Consider the following 22579-nt stretch of genomic DNA (forward strand, 5'->3'; position numbering starts at 1 on the left):
CAGTTTTCTACAACCTTTCCTCACTTTTGTTCCCATTATGCTTTATATTACTGCTGCAATCAGTTCAAGGAAGGAATATACATGTCCAGATAACTGTGCGTGTTAATGTTCTGCTTCTCGGACGGGGCAGTGCGCTGGCCCCAAATCAAATCCGTCCAGTTGCTTAATGATGAGGGTAAGTGTGCCAGCCAATGTAGATGTCTTTTTCAGGCAGTTTTGCACATCCCACTAGGTGAATAGCGGGCTGGTACCCAAGTCCTGCCTCAGTTACACAATTCACGCACACACTCTGTCCTGGGGAAAGGGGGGGGGGGTCTTAATGGGGTGGTGACAGGCCACCCATTAAATTGACCGTGGTAAATCTGTTCATAACTATGCTAAACCTGCATCGATGCGGGATAAAGACATGAGAACAAGAAGAATGCAGTGAAGGAATGGATTACTTCCTTGTATGATAAATTTAGCATTGAGATGGCATTTGAGGTGGAATGAAATGTGAGAAGACACATGCAAATGTTCCTGCTGTAACAAAGAAATGTTATTACCTTTTTAGAAAACCATTAGTTATATTTATTTTATGTAATGCATCAATAATACATTTATGGTCAGCGCTTTCATGGGCAGTGACGATTTTATATTTTCACTTTCATAGGTAGCTGGCCATCTTCGTTTATACACAACAGTGTTGACAGCATCACATGTTTGTATATTTTCGGTATTTGTTACACTATGTGATCAAAAGTATCGGAACACCCCCCAAAACATACGTTTTTCATATTAGGTGCATTGTGCTGCCACCTACTGTCAGGTACTCCATATCAACGACCTCAGTAGTCATCAGACATTGTGAGAGAGCAGAACTGGGAGCTCTGTGGAACTCACGGACTTCGAACGTGGTCAGGTGATTGAGTGTCACTGGTGTCATACGTCTGTACGTGAGATTTCCACACTCCGAAACATCCCTAGGTCCACTGTGTCCGATGTGATAGTAGAGTGGAAATGTGAAGGGACATATACAGCACAAAAGCGTACAGGCAGACCTCGTCTGTGGACTGACAAAGACCACCGACAGTTGAAGAGTGTCGTAATGTGTAATAGGCAGACATCTATCCAGACCATTGCACAGTAATTCCAAACTGCATCTGGATCCACTGCAAGTACTATGACAGTTAGGCGGGAGGTGAGAAAACATGGATTTCATGATCGAGCGCCTGCTCATAAGCCACAAATCACACCAGTAAATGCTAAACGATGCCTTGCTTGGTGTAAGAAGCTTAAACATTGGACGACTGAACAGTGGAAAAATGTTGTGTGGAGTGATGAATCATAGTACACATTGTGGCGATCTGATGGCAGGGTGTGGGTATGGCGAATGCCGGTGAACGTCATCTGGGGGCGTGAGTAGTGCCAACAGTAAAATTCAGAGGCAGTGGTGTTATGGTGTGGTTGTGTCTTTCATGGAGGTGGCTTGCTTGTTGTTTTGCATGGCACTATACCAGCAAAGGCCTACATTGATGTTTTAAGCACCTTCTTGCTTTCCACTGTTGGAGAGCATTTTGGGGATGGCGATTGCATCTTTCAACACGGTTGAGCACCTGTTCATAATGCACGGCCTGTGGCGGAGTGGTTACATCACAATAAAATCCCTGTAATGGACTGGCCTGGAGAGAGTCCTGACCTGAATCTGCGAAGAATGTGCTGCAATTTTGGGGATGGCGATTGCATCATTCAACACGGTCGAGCACCTGTTCATAATGCACGGCCTGTGGCGGAGTGGTTACATCACAATAAAATTCCTGTAATGGACTGGCCTGCAGAGAGTCCTGACCTGAATCTGCGAAGAATGTGCTGCAATTTTGGGGATGGCGATTGCATCTTTCAACACGGTCGAGCACCTGTTCATAATGCACGGCCTGTGGCGGAGTGGTTACATCACAATAAAATCCCTGTAATAAACTGGCCTGCAGAGAGTTCTGACCTGAATCTGCGAAGAATGTGCTGCCATTCCCCAAGGAGTCTTCCAGCACCTGATTGAGTGTATACCTCCAAGAGTGGAAGCTGTCACAAAGGCTGAGAGTGGGCCAGCACCATATTGAATTCCAGCATTACCAATGGAGGGCACCATGAACTTGTAAATCATTTTGAGCCAGGTGTCCGGATACTTTTGATCACATAGTGTACATGACCTCTTCATTTTAAAACTCCTGAAGAAGCAGCCTTTTATGAAACACATTTTAAGCACCTACGTGGCTAGTGCTTACTACAGTCTGTTGATACAGATGATGAAAAAATTATAAATTTTGGAAAAATGTCTTTTGTTTTCCACTGATTAAAGTAACCTAATAATAAAATTTTGAATGCTTGCATGTTCGTCAATCAATGCCAAGAAAGTGATCAAGAGACTCCGATAGGAAATGTCGCAGGAAGAAACTTAACTATATTCTGTCTATATTGTTGTTAAAGTAAGAAAAGTTCAGAATTGTGCATCAAGGTAGGAGGAACTGAGAGCAATCTTGAGTTAAATCTTCTGTGGTTTCCCTGAACCATTTGATCCAGCTCCCAAGATGATACATTGAACAAGACAGTGGTCAAGTTTCCTTGTCCAGTGAAGGTGTTGTTCTGTCCTTAATAACACTGATACTGACTGACTTCAAAAATCTGCCTCTTCTTTTTTCGGCTGTCTGAACGTCTTAGTCCGAGTTCCTTTAATGTGTTTCCAAAGGTCGTCTGTTAAATATGTGAAAATAGTAGAACATTTTTTATGAATGTGTGTCTTCTGTTGCAGCAATGTCCTCTCTTGTAGGTACCGGGAATCGGCAGCAGGACACCAAGGAGAAAGCTGTCCAGTCTGCAGCCGAATGGAATGCCACATTCAATCGTGGTCGTCGCGACCAGCGCCGTTGCTGCTTTGATCTGCAGACGTTCACCATCCACTACCCGCATAATCGTGCAGTGAAAATGGTTCCGAAGGATGTTCCCAAAATTGGATATTACCCAGTCGCGCTCATTCCTGGACAGTATACTGATTATTATAAGAGGTCTGTCTGTGTACAGTTTCCCCATTGTACTCCTTTCCTTTCAGAAACATGCTTGAATCATTAATATCCTGACAATTCCCATAATCAGGGAATTGTCAATTATATACCATACAGTTATAAGGAGACTTAAACACGAATAGATACCATCATTTTAATGCGAAGTCATTGCTCTGTGGGCTGCTTTATTCATATAGAGAACAAATAATAATGTTGGTTGCAAAAAACGAACTCGTTTTCAGGCACTTCTTAGTGACTAAAATCTCGATGCCAACTTAATTGGGTTAATAAAGAATTATTATGCCAAAGCAATATTAGTCGCCTTCCTGCCTTCAGTGGCGCAACAGTTTAAGTTTACAATGGGCCTTGTTGTCTAATATATGAAGATTGTGAAACATGAATCTGTTGTGCTGGTGATGGTGGATATGAGGTCCAGTAGTAATCTTGGCTTGATAAATTTTAAATAAATGCTCAGGAGCACTGTCAAAATTTTAGTCATCATCAAGTTCCTGAAATTGGTGTACCGTATTTACTCGAATCTAAGCCGCACCTGAAAAATGAGACTCGAAATCAAGGGGGGGGGAAAAAAAAAAATTCCCAAATCTAAGCCGCACCTGAAATTTGAGACTCGAAATTCAAGGGGAGAGAGAAGTTTTAGGCCGCACCTTAAAATCGGAACAAAGTTGGTCCATTGTAATATGAGACACAATTTAGATCGAATGAAAGACGATACAGCTACAATAGTTTGGTTCGAGTCGTAAGCTTAGCAGTTAAGCTTTACCAGGTAGCCATTGCTATGCGTCAGGCGCTGCGTCCGTATTTATACGGGTACCCTCCCTTTTTCACGTGCTTCATGTGGTTTGAATCGATTGCTTATTTTGCTTCGATCTGATAAGTACCGTTTTCTTTCTTATAGGCGTTTACGTCACTCTAAGCTGAAAATGAATTACTGTACTGCGTCATGCATTGTTTGTTTACGGCCTGTCGCCGCCAGCGGCATGGCTTGCTTTTGTGCGCGCTACCACCGCTTACAATTAAAAAAAGAGAGGAATTGTCTCATTAGCGAAACAATGGCAAGTGACTGCTACTTGTTGTTACTTACACTGCTGCTTTCTTTGATAATGATCAACAAGAACCAAATAATAGACTGCGTTTGATAGAACATGTTCTGAACGAGAGTTAGGCGAAAATTTTTCTCCGTTTGAAAATCTTTGCGGCCGCTTCTTTAGTACATCAAATTCTGCACAGAAATTAGTCATTTTAGATTTAAAAATCTAGTCAGTTGCCGTGCTTCATTTCTGACTGTATCACTATTAGGCATAAGAATAATACGAATATAAACATGACACGATACGTATATTCTTCCGCGTTTGCTGTTGTCTCACTCTAGTTTGTAGTTTATTAGGCAGACAGGATTTAAATGAGATAGCAGCAAACACGAAAGAATACATGGCAAAATGTTTCTTATTCTTATGGTGAAGAGAAAACTGCACGTGATTCACATTTCATCAGGTTCCTATTAGCAACAGTCTTGCCAGTCAGATTTTTCGTAGTACATTGAAATTCTGCTACTTTCGAAGATGAACAATACGGAATTTGTATTTACTTCGTTGGATAATGTATGAAAATGCAGTGGTCGAAACTCGGGGCGGATAAAAAAAAGCTCGTGTTCCACTTTTTTTCTTTTCTTTTTTTTTTTTAATTTATTAACTGACGCAGAGGTTTTGGCGCCAGTATTTACCTCTGTGCCTACAAAGCATGCCTGTGTAGCGCTACATATATTCGACGGCAGAAGTTAGTTGTGGCGGCACCTACCAACATTTTTCAGAACTTCCGCTTGCTTTGCACTCGATTCTAAGCCGCAGGCTGTTTTTTGGATTACGAAAACCGGAAAAAAAGTGCAGCTTAGATTCGAGTAAATACGGTAATCCCTAGAGCATTGAGTGTATAGAAGATTTTAACTGTCTTTCTTTTGAAATATTAACCCTCTTAATACTTCTTTAATCTGTCTGGAATCTATAATTCAATAGCGCAAAAAATGATGTGACTTACCAAATGAAAGTGCTGGCAGGTCGACAGACACACAAACAAACACAAACATACACACAAAATTCAAGCTTTCACAACAAACTGTTGCCTCATCAGGAAAGAAGGAAGGAGAGGGAAAGACGAAAGGATGTGGGTTTTAAGGGAGAGGGTAAGGAGTCATTCCAATCCCGGGAGCGGAAAGACTTACCTTAGGGGGAAAAAAGGACGGGTATACACTCGCACACACACACATATCCATCCACACATATACAGACACAAGCAGACATATTTGTAGACAAAGAGTTTGGGCAGAGATGTCAGTCGAGGCAGAAGTGCAGAGGCAAAGATGTTGTTGAATGACAGGTGAGGTATGAGTGGCGGAAACTTGAAATTAGCAGAGATTAAGGCCTGGTGGATAACGGGAAGAGAGGATATATTGAAGAGCAAGTTTCCATCTCCGGAGTTCGGATAGGTTGGTGTTAGTGGGAAGTATCCAGATAACCCGGACGGTGTATTACTGTGCCAAGATGTGCTGGCCGTGCACCAAGGCATGTTTAGCCACAGGGAGATCCTCATTACCAACAAACACTGTCTGCCTGTGTCCATTCATGCGAATGGACAGTTTGTTGCTGGTCATTCCCACATAGAATGCGTCACAGTGTAGGCAGGTCAGTTGGTAGATCACCTGGGTGCTTTCACACGTGGCTCTGCCTTTGATCGTGTACACCTTCTGGGTTACAGGACTGGAGTAGGTGGTGGTGGGAGGGTGCATGGGACAGGTTTTACACCGGGGGCGGTTACAAGGGTAGGAACCAGAGGGTAGGGAAGGTGGTTTGGGGATTTCATAGGGATGAACTAAGAGGTTACGAAGGTTAGGTGGACGGCGGAAAGACAAGAGTGGAGTGGGGAGGATTTCGTGAAGGATGGATCTCATTTCAGGGCAGGATTTGAGGAAATCGTATCCCTGCTGGAGAGCCACATTCAGAATCTGATCCAGTCCCGGAAAGTATCCTGTCACAAGTGGGGCACTTTTGTGGTTCTTCTGTGGGAGGTTCTGGGTTTGAGAGGATGAGGAAGTTGCTCTGGTTATTTGCTTCTGTACCAGGTCGGGAGGGTAGTTGCGGGATGCGAAAGCTGTTGTCAGGTTGTTGGTGTAATGCTTCAGGGATTCCGGACTGGAGCAGATTCGTTTGCCACGAAGACCTAGGCTGTAGGGAAGGGACCGTTTGATGTGGAATGGGTGGCAGCTGTCGTAATGGAGGTACTGTTGCTTGTTGGTGGGTTTGATGTGGACGGACGTGTGAAGCTGGCCATTGGACAGGTGGAGGTCAACATCAAGGAAAGTGGCATGGGATTTGGAGTAGGACCAGATCTCCAGTTACTTTCTAGTTCACCCTTATCTCTCCCCATATATTTTTATCTTTCATTTTCATTTCAACCTCATGTTACACTTTCCACCTTCTAATACCATGTCACCCTCACAACACCCCCACAACAACCCCATTAAGTTTTATTTACATTCCCTCCGCAAACATGCCTTCACCCTAGCCAGATTACGCTCGCATATTTTATTTTCTCAGGCTTGTCTGACATTTGGCATAACCCCCAAAGGCCTCACTCTTAAAGTTCCCATCTCTGGCTGCAACCTTTCTTTCCATCAGTCCCTATACCAGTTCCAAACTGAACAATCCGTTGTCCTCATCCACCTAATCCTTCACCTACACATCAACTTAGCCAATGAACACACCCGTCAACTCCTATCCTTAATAAAAGTCCTCAACCTTTCCTCTCCCACATCCACACCGGCTATTCAGAGTATCCTCCTACAGGCCAACCGCAAATTAGAACAGCATGCCACCCTTCACCTCAAAAAACTATCCAATCTCCTGGTTTCCCACCTCCGGAAAGGCAACTCACTCACCCTTCACAACCTTTCCAGCAAACCTCAACCACCTCTCATTGCACACAAACCCAGTCTCTCCCATCTACTCAGTCTCCCACTTCCAGCTCCACTCCCTCCAAAACCTCAAAATTCCAATCAACACTTGGCTGTCGACCTGCCAGCACTTTCATTTGGTAAGTCACATCATTTTTGTTTTCAGACAAATCTTGATAAGATTTTAAAGTGGTGCAAAGATTGGCAACTTGTTTCAAATGTTCAGAAATGTAAAATTTGCACTTCGCAAAACAAAACAAAACAAAAATGTAGTATCCTATGACAATGATATCAGTGAGTCACAGTTGTAAACGCCTAACTCATACAAATACATGGGTGTAACACTTTATGAAAGTAAATGTTCATAGAGTCTCAGTTGTGCATAAAGCCGGCAGTAGACTTCAGTGAACTGGTAGGGTCTTAAGTTTCAAGAACCATCTTTAAATGATGATTCTATAAATATACTACAACCTCCTGCATGAGTGTGGCATAAGGATGGAACAGGATATTGTGCAGATTTTTTGGGGGGATGGTACGCCTTTCCAGCTGTTCTTGAGTATTATAAGAATACAAAGTGTATAAGATGATATGGTGCAGATAATCTGGCAGGTCTGGGTATGTGAAGACCTTAGTGAGACCTCGAGCAGAATTCTCGTCACTGCATATGCACTGTCCCCCAGTGGCCAAACTATAAGGTAGTGATTTTTTTGGCCTGAAAGGGATGTCAGCCGGCAAAATACAGGTTCTGTTGATGGTTAGTGGGATTGTTGTGAATGAAACCATCAGAGAGGTGAAAATCAACGTTCAGAAATGTCTGAGGAGGACAAGGCGAAGCCAATGGGAGAGAAGGTGTTTCTGCTATGGAGCAGTGAGTATTTGGTGTCTTGGCCCTGGATCCAAACCATGAAGTTATCATCAGTGAACCTGAACCAGACAAGGGTTTGGAATTTTAGGTGTCAAGTAAAGTTTCCTCTGGATGGTTCATAGACAGATTGGCATACGAGAGTGCCATGAGGGTGCCCATGGCGGTGCTGCAGATTTGTCTGTTCATCTTCCACTCAAAGGAGAAGTAACTAATATGTGTTCTTATGGGGGAGAACTATTTTGAACACAACTCCTTGATGGGAACTGTTTATAGCAAGCTGAATCAGCTTTAAACTTGTTTGGTGTTGGGTTTGATCTATATTACTAGACAATTAACTCAGTACCAGTTTCAGGTAGCCTATCTAATGGCTTCCAGGCCTAACAAAAAAGTTTGATGTTCAGTATTTTGCATAATTATTGACTGAATTTAAAAATTTAAAACTCTGTCATAATCTGCTTATTGAGAGGTGTCATTTTATGTTAAAAGTTTAACATAGTGAGACAAGTTTTACAGTTTGAAACTGTCTGTGTCTAGAGGCAGTGTAACTGAATGGCATGCAAATACTCAGGCTATGTTCAACAGCATTTGAGACTGAGAGCACTTAGCACCTGCTGACAAACCTTTACAGAACTTTATCTCGCTGACTTCCTCCATAAATTGATGAATGGAAAAAGTTTATTGGCTACTACATTTTCGCTGTACATCTATTAAAACTCCAGCATCAGTAAATGCATTTTAATTTATTACTTCTTTTGTACTATCTCTATTCATAACACATTTTGTGAGATATGACACCATAAACATCAAGATGCGTAAAAACTGCATTTTGCCTAAAATGGAGAGCAAATTACTGAGACTATATTCATCCTGTGTTTCATAGTAAAAGGACTTAGTGACTTTCAACAATTGGTAAACATAATTTCAAACCTTTTCTAAACTTTTTCAAATTTACGTCCTTCACATCAGTTGTTTATACATTTACTCATTTGTGAAGTAGTGAAACACTCGAAACTTTTTAATGTGGATGTTCAAGTCTTCAAAGACTCAGCAGTTTACTGTTTAAGAAATAGGACAAAAAGGAGATGCAGAAAATAACAGGGAAAGGAAAATGGTGGTCAGGTTCCAGGACAAACAGAGATGAAAAGGTAAAAGCAGCAAATAAAGTTGAGAAGACAGATTTTGTATGAGAAATGAGAGTAGGGAATCTGGTGGAGGGTAAGTTCCCTTCTCCAGAGTTCAGAGAACCTAGTATGAGGTGGGAGGATTAGTATCGCCCATAACGGGCACTCAGATCCCACGAGTCAATGCTGTAGAGCATGTTCAGAAACTGGGAGCTGAGCGTCCCAAAGGTGGCCTGTTCTTCTATGTCCTTCATGTGCTCATCCACTTTATTGGCAGTCGTACGTATATAAAAATGCTGTGTTGTGGACACAAGTTAGTTGATAATGTATGTGCTTTTGCACATTACTCTCCTTCAATTTGTAGGATTTATCAGTGGTGGGGCTAGAGTAGTCAGCGGCGGGTGGGTGCACAAGGCATGTTTTTATGGCTGATGTAATTGCAGGAACATTGGGGTTGAGCTGATGGTCTGGAAATACCCTACAGCTTGACTAGGATGTTACGGATGTTAGGAAACTCGCAGAAGGCAACAGTGGGCCATGTGGAGGACACTGCCATACGCAGGATCTCAATTTCTTTTTTTACCAGTAAACGCCTGATTCTTTAAGAAACCAAACTGTCATGTCTAAAACAGCTTCAAACGTCGGATTGCTTTAAAAATAAGTTAATGTATTAAATATTTGACATTAAGAATACAAGTGGGGAAAGGTAAATTATGCTTAAAGTTCATGGGGAGTCGCTAAGTGCTCTCATTATCAACCACTACATGTATATAGTCTGGGTTAATTGCACTCTGTTTTAAGCATAAATTAGTTTTTCGCACATCTGAATATTTATGGTACCATATCTCCTGAACTTTGGGTTGTACAATGATGCAATTTTGCATGTGTATTCTGTGATATATGCAGATACTGTCTACAAAGTGTGTTGCAATTGAATTTAGTAGTAAAGAAGTAACAAATTAAAATGTCATGCCAGATGTTGGAGTTTTACTATGCACCATTTTAAGCAGAAGCTAGGGTCTATACAAGGGTCATGTCCTTGAGGACAATATTATGGAAATGGAAGAGGATGTAGATGAAGATGAAATGGGAGATACAATACTGTGTGAAGAGTTTGACAGTGCACTGAAAGACCTGAGCCGAAACAAGGCCCCGGGAGTAGACAACAATCCATTAGAACTAATGACGGGCTTGGGAGAGCTAGTCCTGACAAAACTCTACCATCTGGTGAGCAAGATGTACGAGACAGGCGAAATACCCTCAGACTTCAAGAAGAATATAATAATTCCGATCCCAAAGAAAGCAGGTGTTGACAGATGTGAAAATTACTGAACTATCAGTTTAATAAGTCACAGCAGCAAAATACTAACGCAAATTCTTTACAGACGAATGGAAAAACTGGTAGAAGCCGACCTCGGGGAAGATCAGTTTGGATTCCGTAGAAATGTTGGAACACGTGAGGCAATACTGACCTTACGACTTATCTTAGAAGCTAGGTTAAGGAAAGGCAAACCTACGTTTCTAGCATTTGCAGACTTAGAGAAATCTTTTGACAATGTTGACTGGAATACTCTCTTTCAAATTCTGATGGTGGCAGGGGTAAAATACAGGGAGCGAAAGGCTATTTACAATTTGTACAGAAACCAGATGGCAGTTATAAGAGTCAAGGGGCATGAAAGGGAAGCAGTGGTTGGGAAGGGAGTGAGACAGGGTTGTAGCCTCTCCCTGATGTTATTCAATCTGTATATTGAGCAAGCAGTAAAGAAAACAAAAGAAAAATTTGGAGCAGTTATTAAAATCCACGGAGGAGAAATAAAAACATTGAGGTTCGCCAATGACATTGTAATTCTGTCAGAGACAGCAAAGGACTTGTAAGAGCAGTTGAACGGAATGGACAGTGTCTTAAAAGGAGGATATAAGATGAACATCAACAAAAGCAATATGAGAATAATGGAATGTAGTCGAATTAAGTTGAGTGATGCTGAGGGAATTAGATTAGGAAATGAGACTTTTAAGGTAGTAAAGGAGTTTTGCTATTTGGGGAGCAAAATAACTGATGATGGTCAAAGCAGAGAAGATATAAAATGTAGACTGGCAATGGCAAGGAAAGCGTTTCTGAAGAAGAGAAATTTGTTAACATCGAGTATAGATTTAAGTGTCAGGAAGTCGTTTCTGATAGTATTCGTATGGAAGTGAAACATAAATAGCTTGGACAAGAAGAGAATAGGAGCTTTCAAAATGTGGTGCTACAGAAGAATGCTGAAGATTGGATGGGTAGATCACATAACTAATGAGGAGGTATTGAATAGAATTGGGGAGAAGAGCAGTTTGTGGCATAACTTGACAAGAAGAAGGGACCGGTTGGTAGGACATGTTCTGAGGCATCGAGGGATCACAAATTTAGCATTGGAGGGCAGCGTGGAGTGTAAAAATCGTAGAAGGAGACCAAGAGATGAATACACTAAGCAGATTCGTCACAGGTTCGAATCCTCCCTCGGGCATGGATGTGTGTGATGTCCTTAGGTTAGTTAGGTTTAAGTAGTTCTTAGTTCTGGGGGACTGATGACCTCAGCAGTTAAGTCCCATAGTGCTCAGAGCCATTTGAACTAAGCAGATTCAGAAGAATGTAGGTTGCAGTAAGTACTGGGAGATGAAGAAGCTTGCACAGGTTAGGGTAGCATGGAGAGCTGCATCAAACCAGTCTCAGGACTGAAGACGACGATGACAACAACAACAACAACAACAACAACAACAAGTTTTTCATGCATCTAGATGTCTATGATGACATATCTCCTGAACTGTGTGTTGTTCAATGATACAATTTTTCAGGTTCATTCAGTGGTATTTCTGGATACTGTGTGCGAACTGTGCTACGAATAGAGTTGACAGTAAAGGAGTAATAAATTAAGACATCACATGTGATTCTGGAGTTTTATTGCATGAACTTTTCTCTCTTTTGTCACGTTGTCAGGGATCTCAGCGAGAAAATGTTTTATGGAGGTTTGAGGTTATGTGTAAAGTTAATTGGAAGTAACTAAGTGCTCACGTTCTGAAATCTCGTGCGAATAAATTCCAGGTATTCGTTTGCTGTCAGTCGCACTGCCTTGGGACAAACACCCAGTTTGTAACTTTAATACTTATCTTACTGTGTAATACTTTCAGGATTATGCCCCTTAATGAGTAGGTTATAACAAAATTTTTAAATTTGGTCAGTGATTACGAGAAATGTTGAAAATCAAATTTTTGTTGCCTCTGGAAGCCGTTAAATAGCAGCCAGCAACTGGTATTGCTTTCTGGGATAGTCATAATATAGATGCCAAAATGTGACTGGCACACTGTATGTGTTGCTTGTATTGAAAAAAGTTTAACTGCAAATGCAGGTTGGCAGTATTTAATTGCGAATGCTGGTTTTTCAATTTGCAGCTATACACCTGCGGAGCTCCGCTACTTCCCTCTCAACACGGTGCTGTACGGTCCGCTGAAGCCCAACGAACGACACCAGGAGCCTCTGCCAGGCTCTGGCGGTGGCGGCTCAGATGGGAGCCAGTCCGACTCCGACGATTCCAGCTCCTCTTCAGATTCGAGGTCAGTACAGGCTGTGACTTCATATTGCAAGCAAGGTTTCTACAGCTGCCGCCGCCTCTGGCATCCCAGTCTCCATTGTTCACAGTCATTTCAGTCTCCTCCATTAAGACCTCTCGCCGCCATTGCTTCATTGACATCATCTTTCCAGCGTCTCACAGGTCTACCGCTCTTTCTTCTTTGAAGTGGAATCCATTACCATGCATGTTTTGGCCGTCTTGTGTCTCGCATATGCTGTAAGTGACCATACCAGAGTAGGTGCTTCCTTTCTATGTAGTCCAGGATTGCTCTTTCAACATTCATAACCTCTCTGACCCTATCATTTATAATATGATCATGCCTGGAATATCCACAACTCCGTACTCAGAAATCCATCTCGATAGGCAGCAAGCTATCTTTCTGCCTCTGAGTTAATTCCCGCAACTCTGCACCACATGTTGTGATAATTTCAATAATTGTGTGGTAGAGTGTATGTTTTGTTCTGCGCATTATGTTTTTGCTCCAGAGAATACCATTTAGTTGTTCTATGGCTCACTTGCCCTGACCAATTTTATTGTTTATATCATCCATACTTCTACCATTTGACGACAGTGTCACTCCCAGGTACTGAAAATTATGACACCCTTTAATAGTATCAGCACCGAGTTGTAAGTCGTTAACAGCATTTGCTCCCACTTTCAGATATTGTGTTTTAGATACATTTATGACAAGACCCTATTTTTCATATCTTCTTTTAATTTGCAGAGCATGTAATTTGCACCTTTCTCATCTCCAGCTACTAACAATTAGTCTGCAGCAAAAATTAAGGTGAACAAGATCTCATCGTCTATGGGGATACCCATTCCTCCTCATTTCCTTTTCCAGGATTTTAGTGGCACCTCTAGGTAAATCTTAAAGAATGTAGGGGCAAGTGCGCATTCCTGGCGTACTCCCTTTGTCACCTTAAACTCTTGAGACAGTTGATTTCTCGCTTTTACCATTGCCGTACAACCTTGGCAGAGGAGTCTGACGGCTTTCACGTAGCTCAGTGACACGTCATTATCAATTAGACTTGTTCATAGCTTGTTCTGTGGAACTGTGTCATAAGGTTTCTGGAGACCTACAAAGACAAGGTGGGTCGTAAGGCCTCTTGCTGTCCTTTTCTCCATTAGGTTTTTGAGGGTAAATATTCCGATCAGTACAGGACTGACCAATCTGAATCCATTTTGGTCTTCAGATTCGGTAATTTCTTCTTCTTCTATCCTCTTTTTTAGGATACTGCCATAGACTCTCGCCACGGATAGCATCACACTAATACCACGATAGTTTGCACAATTTCTCCTGTTGCCTTTCTTAAATATTGATGTAATTGTTGCCTTTTTCCACTCCTTTGCGGCTTCGTCACCTCGAAGGCTTTTGTCAAAAATCACTGCCAATACCTCAAGAGTTCTGACGGTGCTGCTTTTAACCAGTTCTATATAAATTAATCCTGGACCTGGTGACTTTCTATTTTTCATGGCATTAATTTCATTTTGGACTTTCTTCGGGGCTGTCGGTGTAATATTATTACCAATTTCAATGTCTGGTGGGTTCTCTGTGAATGCTGCTCTGTTCTCAGTTAGTAGTCCGTGGTAGTGTTGTACCCATTCCTGCATGCTTTATACATCAGTCAGAAAATATTCCAGGTTGACTCTGCTTCGTTAATCAGGTTGATGACGTGTCTTTACAGCATGGAAAATGAGGAATTCTCTCGCAAATTTAATCAAGATAATCTTGACAATTCTGAGAGGTTCTAGGGGGAGTTGAACTGTTCGTTGATGGAAAGAAATGTCCTGAACCATTTTGTTAAACTCTCTCTCTCTCTCTCTCTCTCTCTCTCTCTCTCTCTCTCTCTCTCTCTATATATATATATATATATATATATATATATCAGTTTGACAAAAATAAAACAATGGAAACTACAGGTTGGAATATCAACACTATTAGGAAAAGGATAGATTGCTACTGACCCTAAAGATGACCCATTGAGTGCAGACAAACAAAACAAAAAAACCATTACACTTATAGCTTTCAGCCAAATTCTTCTTTGGCAAACAACACACACATATTCGCATAGGTCAGCGCGCGCGCGCGCCCACACACACACACACACACACACACACACACACACACACACACACACACTACCATGGTAGTCTTTTGGTTGTGCCAGTCTGCAGCTCAAAGGGTCATCTTTATGGTGAATACCAATCTATTCTTTTCCTAATGTTGTTGACAACAGTTTGAAGCATGTTTCTACATGGATTTCTCATATACGTAAGGTTATTGCACAGTGAATGGCACAGCACGGCACAGAATGGTGACAGATGAAGGCATCGAAGGAATTTTCAGGCACAGCTGTAGTTTACATCTTAAAAAAACCATTGATTGAAAATCCTAGCTGAACTTGGAATAATCACTACTAAACTATGTGTGCAGCTGTGAAAACCAGTACATGAACCTTGCCATCAAATACAACAGTGGTCAGTCCATGGAAATTTGAAATTTCAACCTGTAAAAATCTGGAAATATAGGGAAACTGTTTCGATTAATCAAAGTCGCCACCACAGTAGTAGTGTTATTGAATTGCTGCTGCCTTAAGCGTTACATGCAAACCTGCTTCAAGTCATCTTTTCAGAACTATTATTATGGTTATTATTTGTATTATTGTAATCATCATCACTATTCAATTTTAAATGCAAAATCTTCTTACCAGGTATTGAAACAGTAACAACATGACTAGACATGAGATCTTTTTGAAGTAGTTTAACCTTGAGTGAAACAGGGATAAGAGAAAAGAAGTTCCAGTGTTGAAGAGAAGGAAAAGGCACTCCAATCCTGGCATTTAGGCTACCTGACAAGCAGAATGTGTTTCTGTAGTTTCTTTAACTTCTCTTCGTCGTATGTAGTGCTTACCCTCTCTTCCCTGTTTCTTGCCTTTCCTCTTCTGCTGGTGTAACATTTTATATAAAAATATTTCAGTAGCAAAACACAATATGATTTATGTTTATGTCAGCCCACGATTAATTGCAATGTAAACTGGTATTCATAACATGAGACAAAAATAGTCTTCAAAAACAATTTTAATTTATTTATATTTGCCTTGTTGCTTCAGTATAAATCACATGTGCATTAGGTAGAAGTGTCAAATTCCAAAAGAAAAATATATTTCATGAAATAGAAAATTTGTTGTTAAAATGTGTCTCCAGTGAAAATTCAGTTAAGTTGTTGTGGTCTTCAGTCCAAAGATTGGTTTGATGCAGCTCTCCATGCTACTCTATCCTGTGCAAGCCTCTTCGTTACCGAGTAACTTCTGCAACCTACATCCTTCTGAATCTGCTTAGTGTATTCATCTCTTGGTCTCCCTCCACGCTTCCCTCCAATACTAATTTGGTGATCCCTTGATGTTTCGAATGTGTCCTACCAACCGATCCCTTCTTCTAGTCTGCTTGTGCCACAAATACCTCTTCTCCTCAGTTCTGTTCAGTACCTCCTCATTAGTTATGTCATCTACCCATCTAATCTTCTGCATTCTTCTGTACCACTAGATTTCAAAAGCTTCTATTCTCTTCTTCTCTAAAATGTTTATTGTCCATGTTTAACATCCATTCATGGCCACACTCCATACAAATACTTTCAGAAAAGACTTCCTGACACTTAAATCTATACCCCATGTTAACAAATTTCTCTTCTTCAGAAATGCTTACATTGCCATTGCCAGTCTACATTTTATATCCTCTCTACTTTGACCATTCTTGGTTCTTTTGCTGCCCAAATAGCAAAATTCATCAACTACTTTAAGCCTTTCATTTCCTAATCTAATTCCCACAGCATAGCCTGATTTAATTTGACTAAATTCCATTATCCTCGTTTTGCTTTTGTTGATGTTCATCTTATATCCTCCTTTCAAGACCCTGTCCATTCCGTTAAATTGCTCTTCCAGGTCCTTTTCTGTCTCTGACAGAATTACAATGTCATCGGCGAACCTCAAAGTTTTTATTTCTTCTCTATGGGTTTTAATTCCTATTCCGAATTTTTCTTTTGTTTCCTTTACTGCTTGCTCAATATACAGATTGAATAACATTGGGGATAGGCTACAAAACTGGCTCACTCCCTTCCCAACCACTGCTTCCCTTTCATGTCCCTCGGCTCATAACTGCCTTCTGGTTTCTGTGTAAATTATAAATAGCTTTTCATTCTCTGTATTTTACCCCTGCCACCTTCAGAATTTGAAAGAGAGTATTCTAGTTAACGTTGTCAAAAGCTTACTATAAGTCTGCAAATGCTAGAAATGCAGGTTTGCCTTTCCTTAACCTAGCTTCTAAGATAAGTCGTAAGGTCAGTATCGCCTCGTGTGTTCCTACATTTCTACAGAATCCAAATTGATCTTTCCTGAGGTCGGTTCTACCAGATTTTCCATTCACCTGTAAAGAATTCGTGTCAGTATTGTGCAGCTGTGACTTATTAAACTGATAGTTCGGTAATTTTTGATTGAGAAAATTAGTAAATTATGATACAGAATTGCTACAGGCAGTGAAATGTGTCCTAGTGCTGACAGACCCAGAAAAGTAAAAGGAGACACGTCTCAGCTTTTGAACTATTAGTTCTTTCCTCAGCAAGGAGAGAAGAGTTAAATTGAAACGACATACCATTTAGACCCCAGTACGGGAGGAGTGACAAAAGTTTGGCCAGCAATTCTCATAATTTATTGAAATGTGTGTCATTCACAGTTCTGGAGCTGTTGCAGTTTTGAATATTGTGGAGTTGAGTATATCCTGATAAACCTTGACTTATTCACTGTTAGTTTTAGATATCTACCTGTAGTATTATTTTCAACAAACATAAAAAGTCTGTTGTCAGCTGCACAGGAAAACCTTTACTTGGTTCACTTTACCGATTTCAACAGATTAAACTGTCATCTTCAGAGGCGAAATAGGCCCAAATCATTGATAAGCCATCGTAAAAAAAAAGGCCCTTTTTATGTTGGCTTACCAATGATTTAGGCCTATTTCACTTATGAAGATGACAGCTTAAACAAATGAAACCAGATAAAGGTTTTCTTGTGCAACTGACAGCTGACTTCTTATCTTTGTTGAAATATTTGAACATGCTGAACTACACCTATGAACAACATCATAAATTATTATTTCGTGATCCATATCTAATTACATCTTCAGTCGTATGTAAATGCTGTTGGAAATGTGTTGATTATCTTTGCTGCTATTGTAAACATTCTAAGTATTGATTATTTTAATGAGCGGTGGTTTTCAGCTTTTATAGCAAAACACTTTTTTTAACAAAGCACTAAAGACCCAAATATTCCTGCCTTAAATGGGAACTTTGCTTGAGAACATGTAAAGGTTGACCCAGTGATATAAACGCTATTTTATTATTAGTGTTGTTATTATTATTATTATTATTATTAACTTAATTGGCCACATTGGGCCACTTTAGTCATTCCATGTTCACTTTCTCTTTGAAGATTGGACTACTTACTTCTTGCGCTCAGCCCACTTTTTCGTTCATTGCTAAGTGCTATTTTATCACAGAATTACCAGTACACTGTGCCAAAAATTTAAATGCAGTAAATATATAATTATTACACTTTTCGCTGAACACATACTCTTTGTCTTCTTTTTTATTTTGTTTAAACTATTGCATCATAGGAAATAGATTATATGGAGACTAGTTATTGGAATTAAAAAGGAAGAAATATTATGTGGCAAATTTGTATGTTAAAACGCAGCAGATAATTAAAAAAAGCTTGTAGCTCTTGTTGCAAAATTAATTTAATGATTACAAACATTTTTGACAGATGGATGTGATGCGACTTCCACATCATCCATTGGTTACAGGCCCCCTATACCATGCTCTACCTCCACCTCTTTCACTGTAGGGCTTCATCTTTTAGCCACCTTATATACCCAGATGTGTTAGCTTTCTCAGTCACTCTGCCAACAGAGTAATGGTACATGAAATATGTGTTTCTCAAGGTTTTCCCTCCCTCATAACAGCTTCGGGAATGGTATTTTCAGACATCCTTTTTACACGATCAGCATATTATATCTACCTGCTTTTTACAATATTCATAATCTGATATCTTTTCATTATATTGTAAGTTTCTTTCTTCGTCCTTTGCCGTCATTCGTCTCCATCTTTATAACAAGTTTGAAGATTCTCCTCATCACCTTTGTTTCAAAGATATCAAGTTCCTTCTAGCCATCTCCCTATGTACACTACTGGCCATTAAAATTGCTACACCACGAAGATGACGTGCTACAGATGCGAAATTTAACTGATAGGAAGAAGATGCTGTGATGTGCAAATCATTAGCTTTTCAGAGCATTCACACAAGGTTGGCGCCGGTGGCGACACCTACAACGTGCTGATGTAAGGAAAGTTTCCAAACGATTTCTCATATACAAACAGCAGTTGACCGCCGTTGCCTGGTGAAACGTTGTTGTGATGCCTCATGTAAGGAGGAGAAATGCGTACCATCACATTTCCGACTTTAATAAAGGTCAGATTGTAGCCTATCGCGATTGTGGTTAATTGTATCGTGACATTGCAGCTCGCGTTGGTCGAGATCCAATGACTGTTAGCAGAATATGGAATCGGTGGGTTCAGGAGGGTAATACGGAACACCGTGCTGGATCCCAATGGGCTCGTATCACTAGCAGTAGAGATGACAGACATCTTACCCACATGGCTGTAACGGATCATGCAGCCACGTCTCGATCCCTGAGTCAACAGATGGGGACGTTTGCAAGACGACCACCATCTGCACGAACAGTTCGACGACGTTTGCAGCAGCATAGACTATCAGCTCGGAGACCATGGAGCGGTTACCCTTGATGCTGCATCACAGACAGGAGCGCCTGCGATGGTGTACTCAACGATGAACTTGGGTGCACGAATGGCAAAACATCAATTTTTCGGATGAATCTAGGTTCTGAGTACAGCATCAGGATGGTTGCATCCAAGTTTGGAGACATAGCGGTGAACGCACATTGGAAGTGTGTATTCGTCATCACCATACTGGCATATCAAGTGGTGTGATGGTATGGGGTGCCATTGGTTACTCGTCTCAGTCGCCTGTTGTTCGCATTGACGGCACTTTGAATAGTGGATGTTACATTTCAGATGTGTTACGACCCGTGGCTCTACCCTTCATTCAATCCCTGCGAAACCCTACATTTCAGGAGGATAATGCACGACTGCATGTTGCAGGTCCTGTACGGGCCTTTCTGGATACAGGAAATGTTAGACTGCTGCCCTGACCAGCACATTCTCCAAATCTCTCACCAATTGAAAACGTCTGGTCAATGGTGGCCGAGCAACTGGCTCGTCACAATATGCCAGTCACTGCTCTTGATGAACTGTGGTATCGTGTTGAAGCTGCATGGGCAGCTGTACATGTACATGCCATTCAAGCTCTGTTTGACTCAATGCCCACGCGTATCAAGGCCGTTATTACGGCAGAGGTGGTTGTTGTGGGTACTGATTTCTCAGGATCCATGCACCCAAATTGCGTGAAAATGTAATCACATGTCAGTTCTAGTATAATATATTTGTCCAATGAATACCCGTTTATCATCTGCATTTCTTCTTGGTGTAGAAATTTTAATGGCCAGTAGTGTATTCAAGATATAGATAATTAGACAAATGTGTTGTAGACCATAATCTGTGTTCTAGGTAACAGTGCTTTATACCTCGTGCTTTTAACAAACTGAAAAAAAAGTCTCTCTTGCTTGTGTTTTCTCCTTTAAATTGAGCGCAATGCATTGTGTGTGTGAATTTGTCCACATATGTGAATCTTAGCCTGCAGTTGGTCGGATTTTGCCGTGCTTCATTCTTGACATTAACATGTATTCGATCTTATCTTTGTAGACCTGCAGGTCTGCTTTTACGGCATGTACCTTGCTTTTCAGTTTGTATTTTAACTTTGCTTGTCACTGTGATATCATCTGCTTGTGATGTCTGTGTGATTGTGTACTGTTGTTTATCGGCATGCCTAACGATCCCATGTTACACTAGATTAAACAAAAGTGGATCTTTTGCATGCAAATATACATATATACTCTGCAAGCCACCATATGATGTGTAGCAGTGGTTGTGTCTGATACCACTATATGAAACCCTTCCTCTGCTCTAGTTTAGAATGGAGTATGGGAGAAATGTCTGTTGCTAAACATTTGAGCTCTTATTTTTCTTACCATGGTTATTTTGTGAGATGTAATTTGTATGTTTCCTGTCTATTCTTGGGATGTATGCTTCCAGTATTCCAACAATAACCCTGTCTGTGATGCACGACACTTCTCTTTTAGTGCTTGTCTTTGAAATTCACTGAGTATGTATGTAATGCTTTTGCACTGAGTATCATGACGAGTTGTGCCACTATTTGTTATGCTCCTTCTCTCTCTCTCTCTCTCTCTTTTTCTCCCCCCCCCCCCCCTTCCCCCTTCCCCCTCCCCCTACCAAGACTTAGGTTATTAAATAGGATCCGTTGGTTGTTGTGTACCATTTCAATGCAGATATGTTGTTATAAATGTCAAGAAAATACATTTCTACATCAGCCGACTGCAAGTTGTCTGATGGCATGTGGCGGTGGTATTTCTGATATCACTATCCCTCCACTCTCTTCCCTCACCCCTCCCTGTTCCATTCACAAATTGCGCACGAGAAGAATGACACTTGGTAAAGATCTGTATTAGCTCTAATTTCTCAGATTTCTTTGTCATGGTCATTTTTTGCGAGCTGTATGTGGGATGAAGTAACATGTTGTTTTGCCCTTCCCAGAAAGTGTTTTCTCAAAATTTCAATAGTAAATCTCTCTGTGGTGCACAGTGCTTCTGTTGGAACATTGGAGCATCAGCAACTGAAGTTCGTTGAGAATCTCCATAATGCTCTTGCGCTGACTAAACGATCCTGTTATGAAATGTGCCATTCTTTGTTGGATCTTCTCCCTCTCTTCTGTCAGTCGTCCCTGGTAATGGTTGCAGATAGATGAACACTACTCAAGAACAGATTGAACATGTCTCCTTGTAAGCCTCTTCTTTAGTGAATGAATTACATTTCCTTGAGATTCTTCCTGTGAAACTAAGTCTAGCATCTGCTTTTACCCGCTATTTGCTTTACTTGGTCATTCCATTTACGGTCACTCCAGATAGATACTCGTAGATATTTTACAGCGGTTAGTGATTCCAGAAATTTGTCATTAGTAGTGTAGTTGTACAGTAGTATATTTCTTTCCCTACATTTATTTGTATTTAGTGTCAACTGCCAGTCCCTGCACCATTCGTCAACCCCTTGCAGGTACTTCTGCAAACTGTTACTGTTTTCTAGCACTGCTAACTTTTTGTAGACAACCACACCGTCTGCGAAAAGCCTCAAAGGGCATCCATTGCCTTCTGATAGGTCATACATTACCTTGTAAACAGCAACTATGGCAATAGAATGAAATTCTTTTCTCTTACTGGTAATTGATTGGTAAGAAACTTTCAGAAATTTTGCTCAAAACTAATGATAGTGAATTCTCTTACTGTTCCGTTTAGTATAGGAACTGTGTAAAAGTGTTTAATAGAATTTTCATATATTCTTGATTCACTGTGTTACATTGGCCCTCTCACACATTTGTTTTTCTTTAGTAGCAGCTCTTCGAGTGACGGGAGCCAGGATTCAGACGACAGTGGGTCTGAAGCCGGTGATGTGGTAGACCGAACGGACGATAAGAAGCCTGCGGTGTCGGACGATAATGCAGGCGGCGGCACACCTACAGTCAACGGGACCGTCATCAAGGTCGAAGATGCGGCAGAGCTGAGGGATGCGACTGCCCGGTGCAAAGTGTGTGGCGGCGACCGCAACCGCAATATCAAGACGGGCCGGCCGGAGCCTCTGGTCCACTGTGCGAGCTGCACACAGAGCGGTAGGTCGCTTGTCGTGCGTCTCACCAGGTGACAGTCACTCGACTCCCGGGTGGGCCCCGTTGCCACCG

At 41.1% G+C, this 22579-nt stretch overlaps 1 protein-coding gene across 7 annotated transcripts in view; it reads left to right on the top strand.

The window, feature by feature from the left end:
* Window positions 1-22579, top strand: part of LOC124551368 (titin-like) — a 260732-nt gene that overhangs the window by 68093 nt on the left and 170060 nt on the right. For 5 of the 7 annotated variants that reach the window (XR_006967830.1, XR_006967828.1, XR_006967829.1 and 2 more), the window contains exons 10-12: window positions 2786-3038; window positions 12409-12570; window positions 22233-22510. Coding sequence is in view for 3 of the 7 variants with exons in the window: in XM_047126404.1 (XP_046982360.1) it covers window positions 2786-3038; window positions 12409-12570; window positions 22233-22510 (693 nt within the window). In the remaining 4 variants the exon portion in view is untranslated. The remainder of the gene's footprint in view (window positions 1-2785; window positions 3039-12408; window positions 12571-22232; window positions 22511-22579) is intronic. The other 2 variants (XM_047126405.1, XM_047126406.1) reach the window with 2 other exon arrangements.

This window comes from Schistocerca americana, chromosome 9 (assembly GCF_021461395.2).
Source record: "Schistocerca americana isolate TAMUIC-IGC-003095 chromosome 9, iqSchAmer2.1, whole genome shotgun sequence".
NCBI lineage: Eukaryota > Metazoa > Arthropoda > Insecta > Orthoptera > Acrididae > Schistocerca > Schistocerca americana.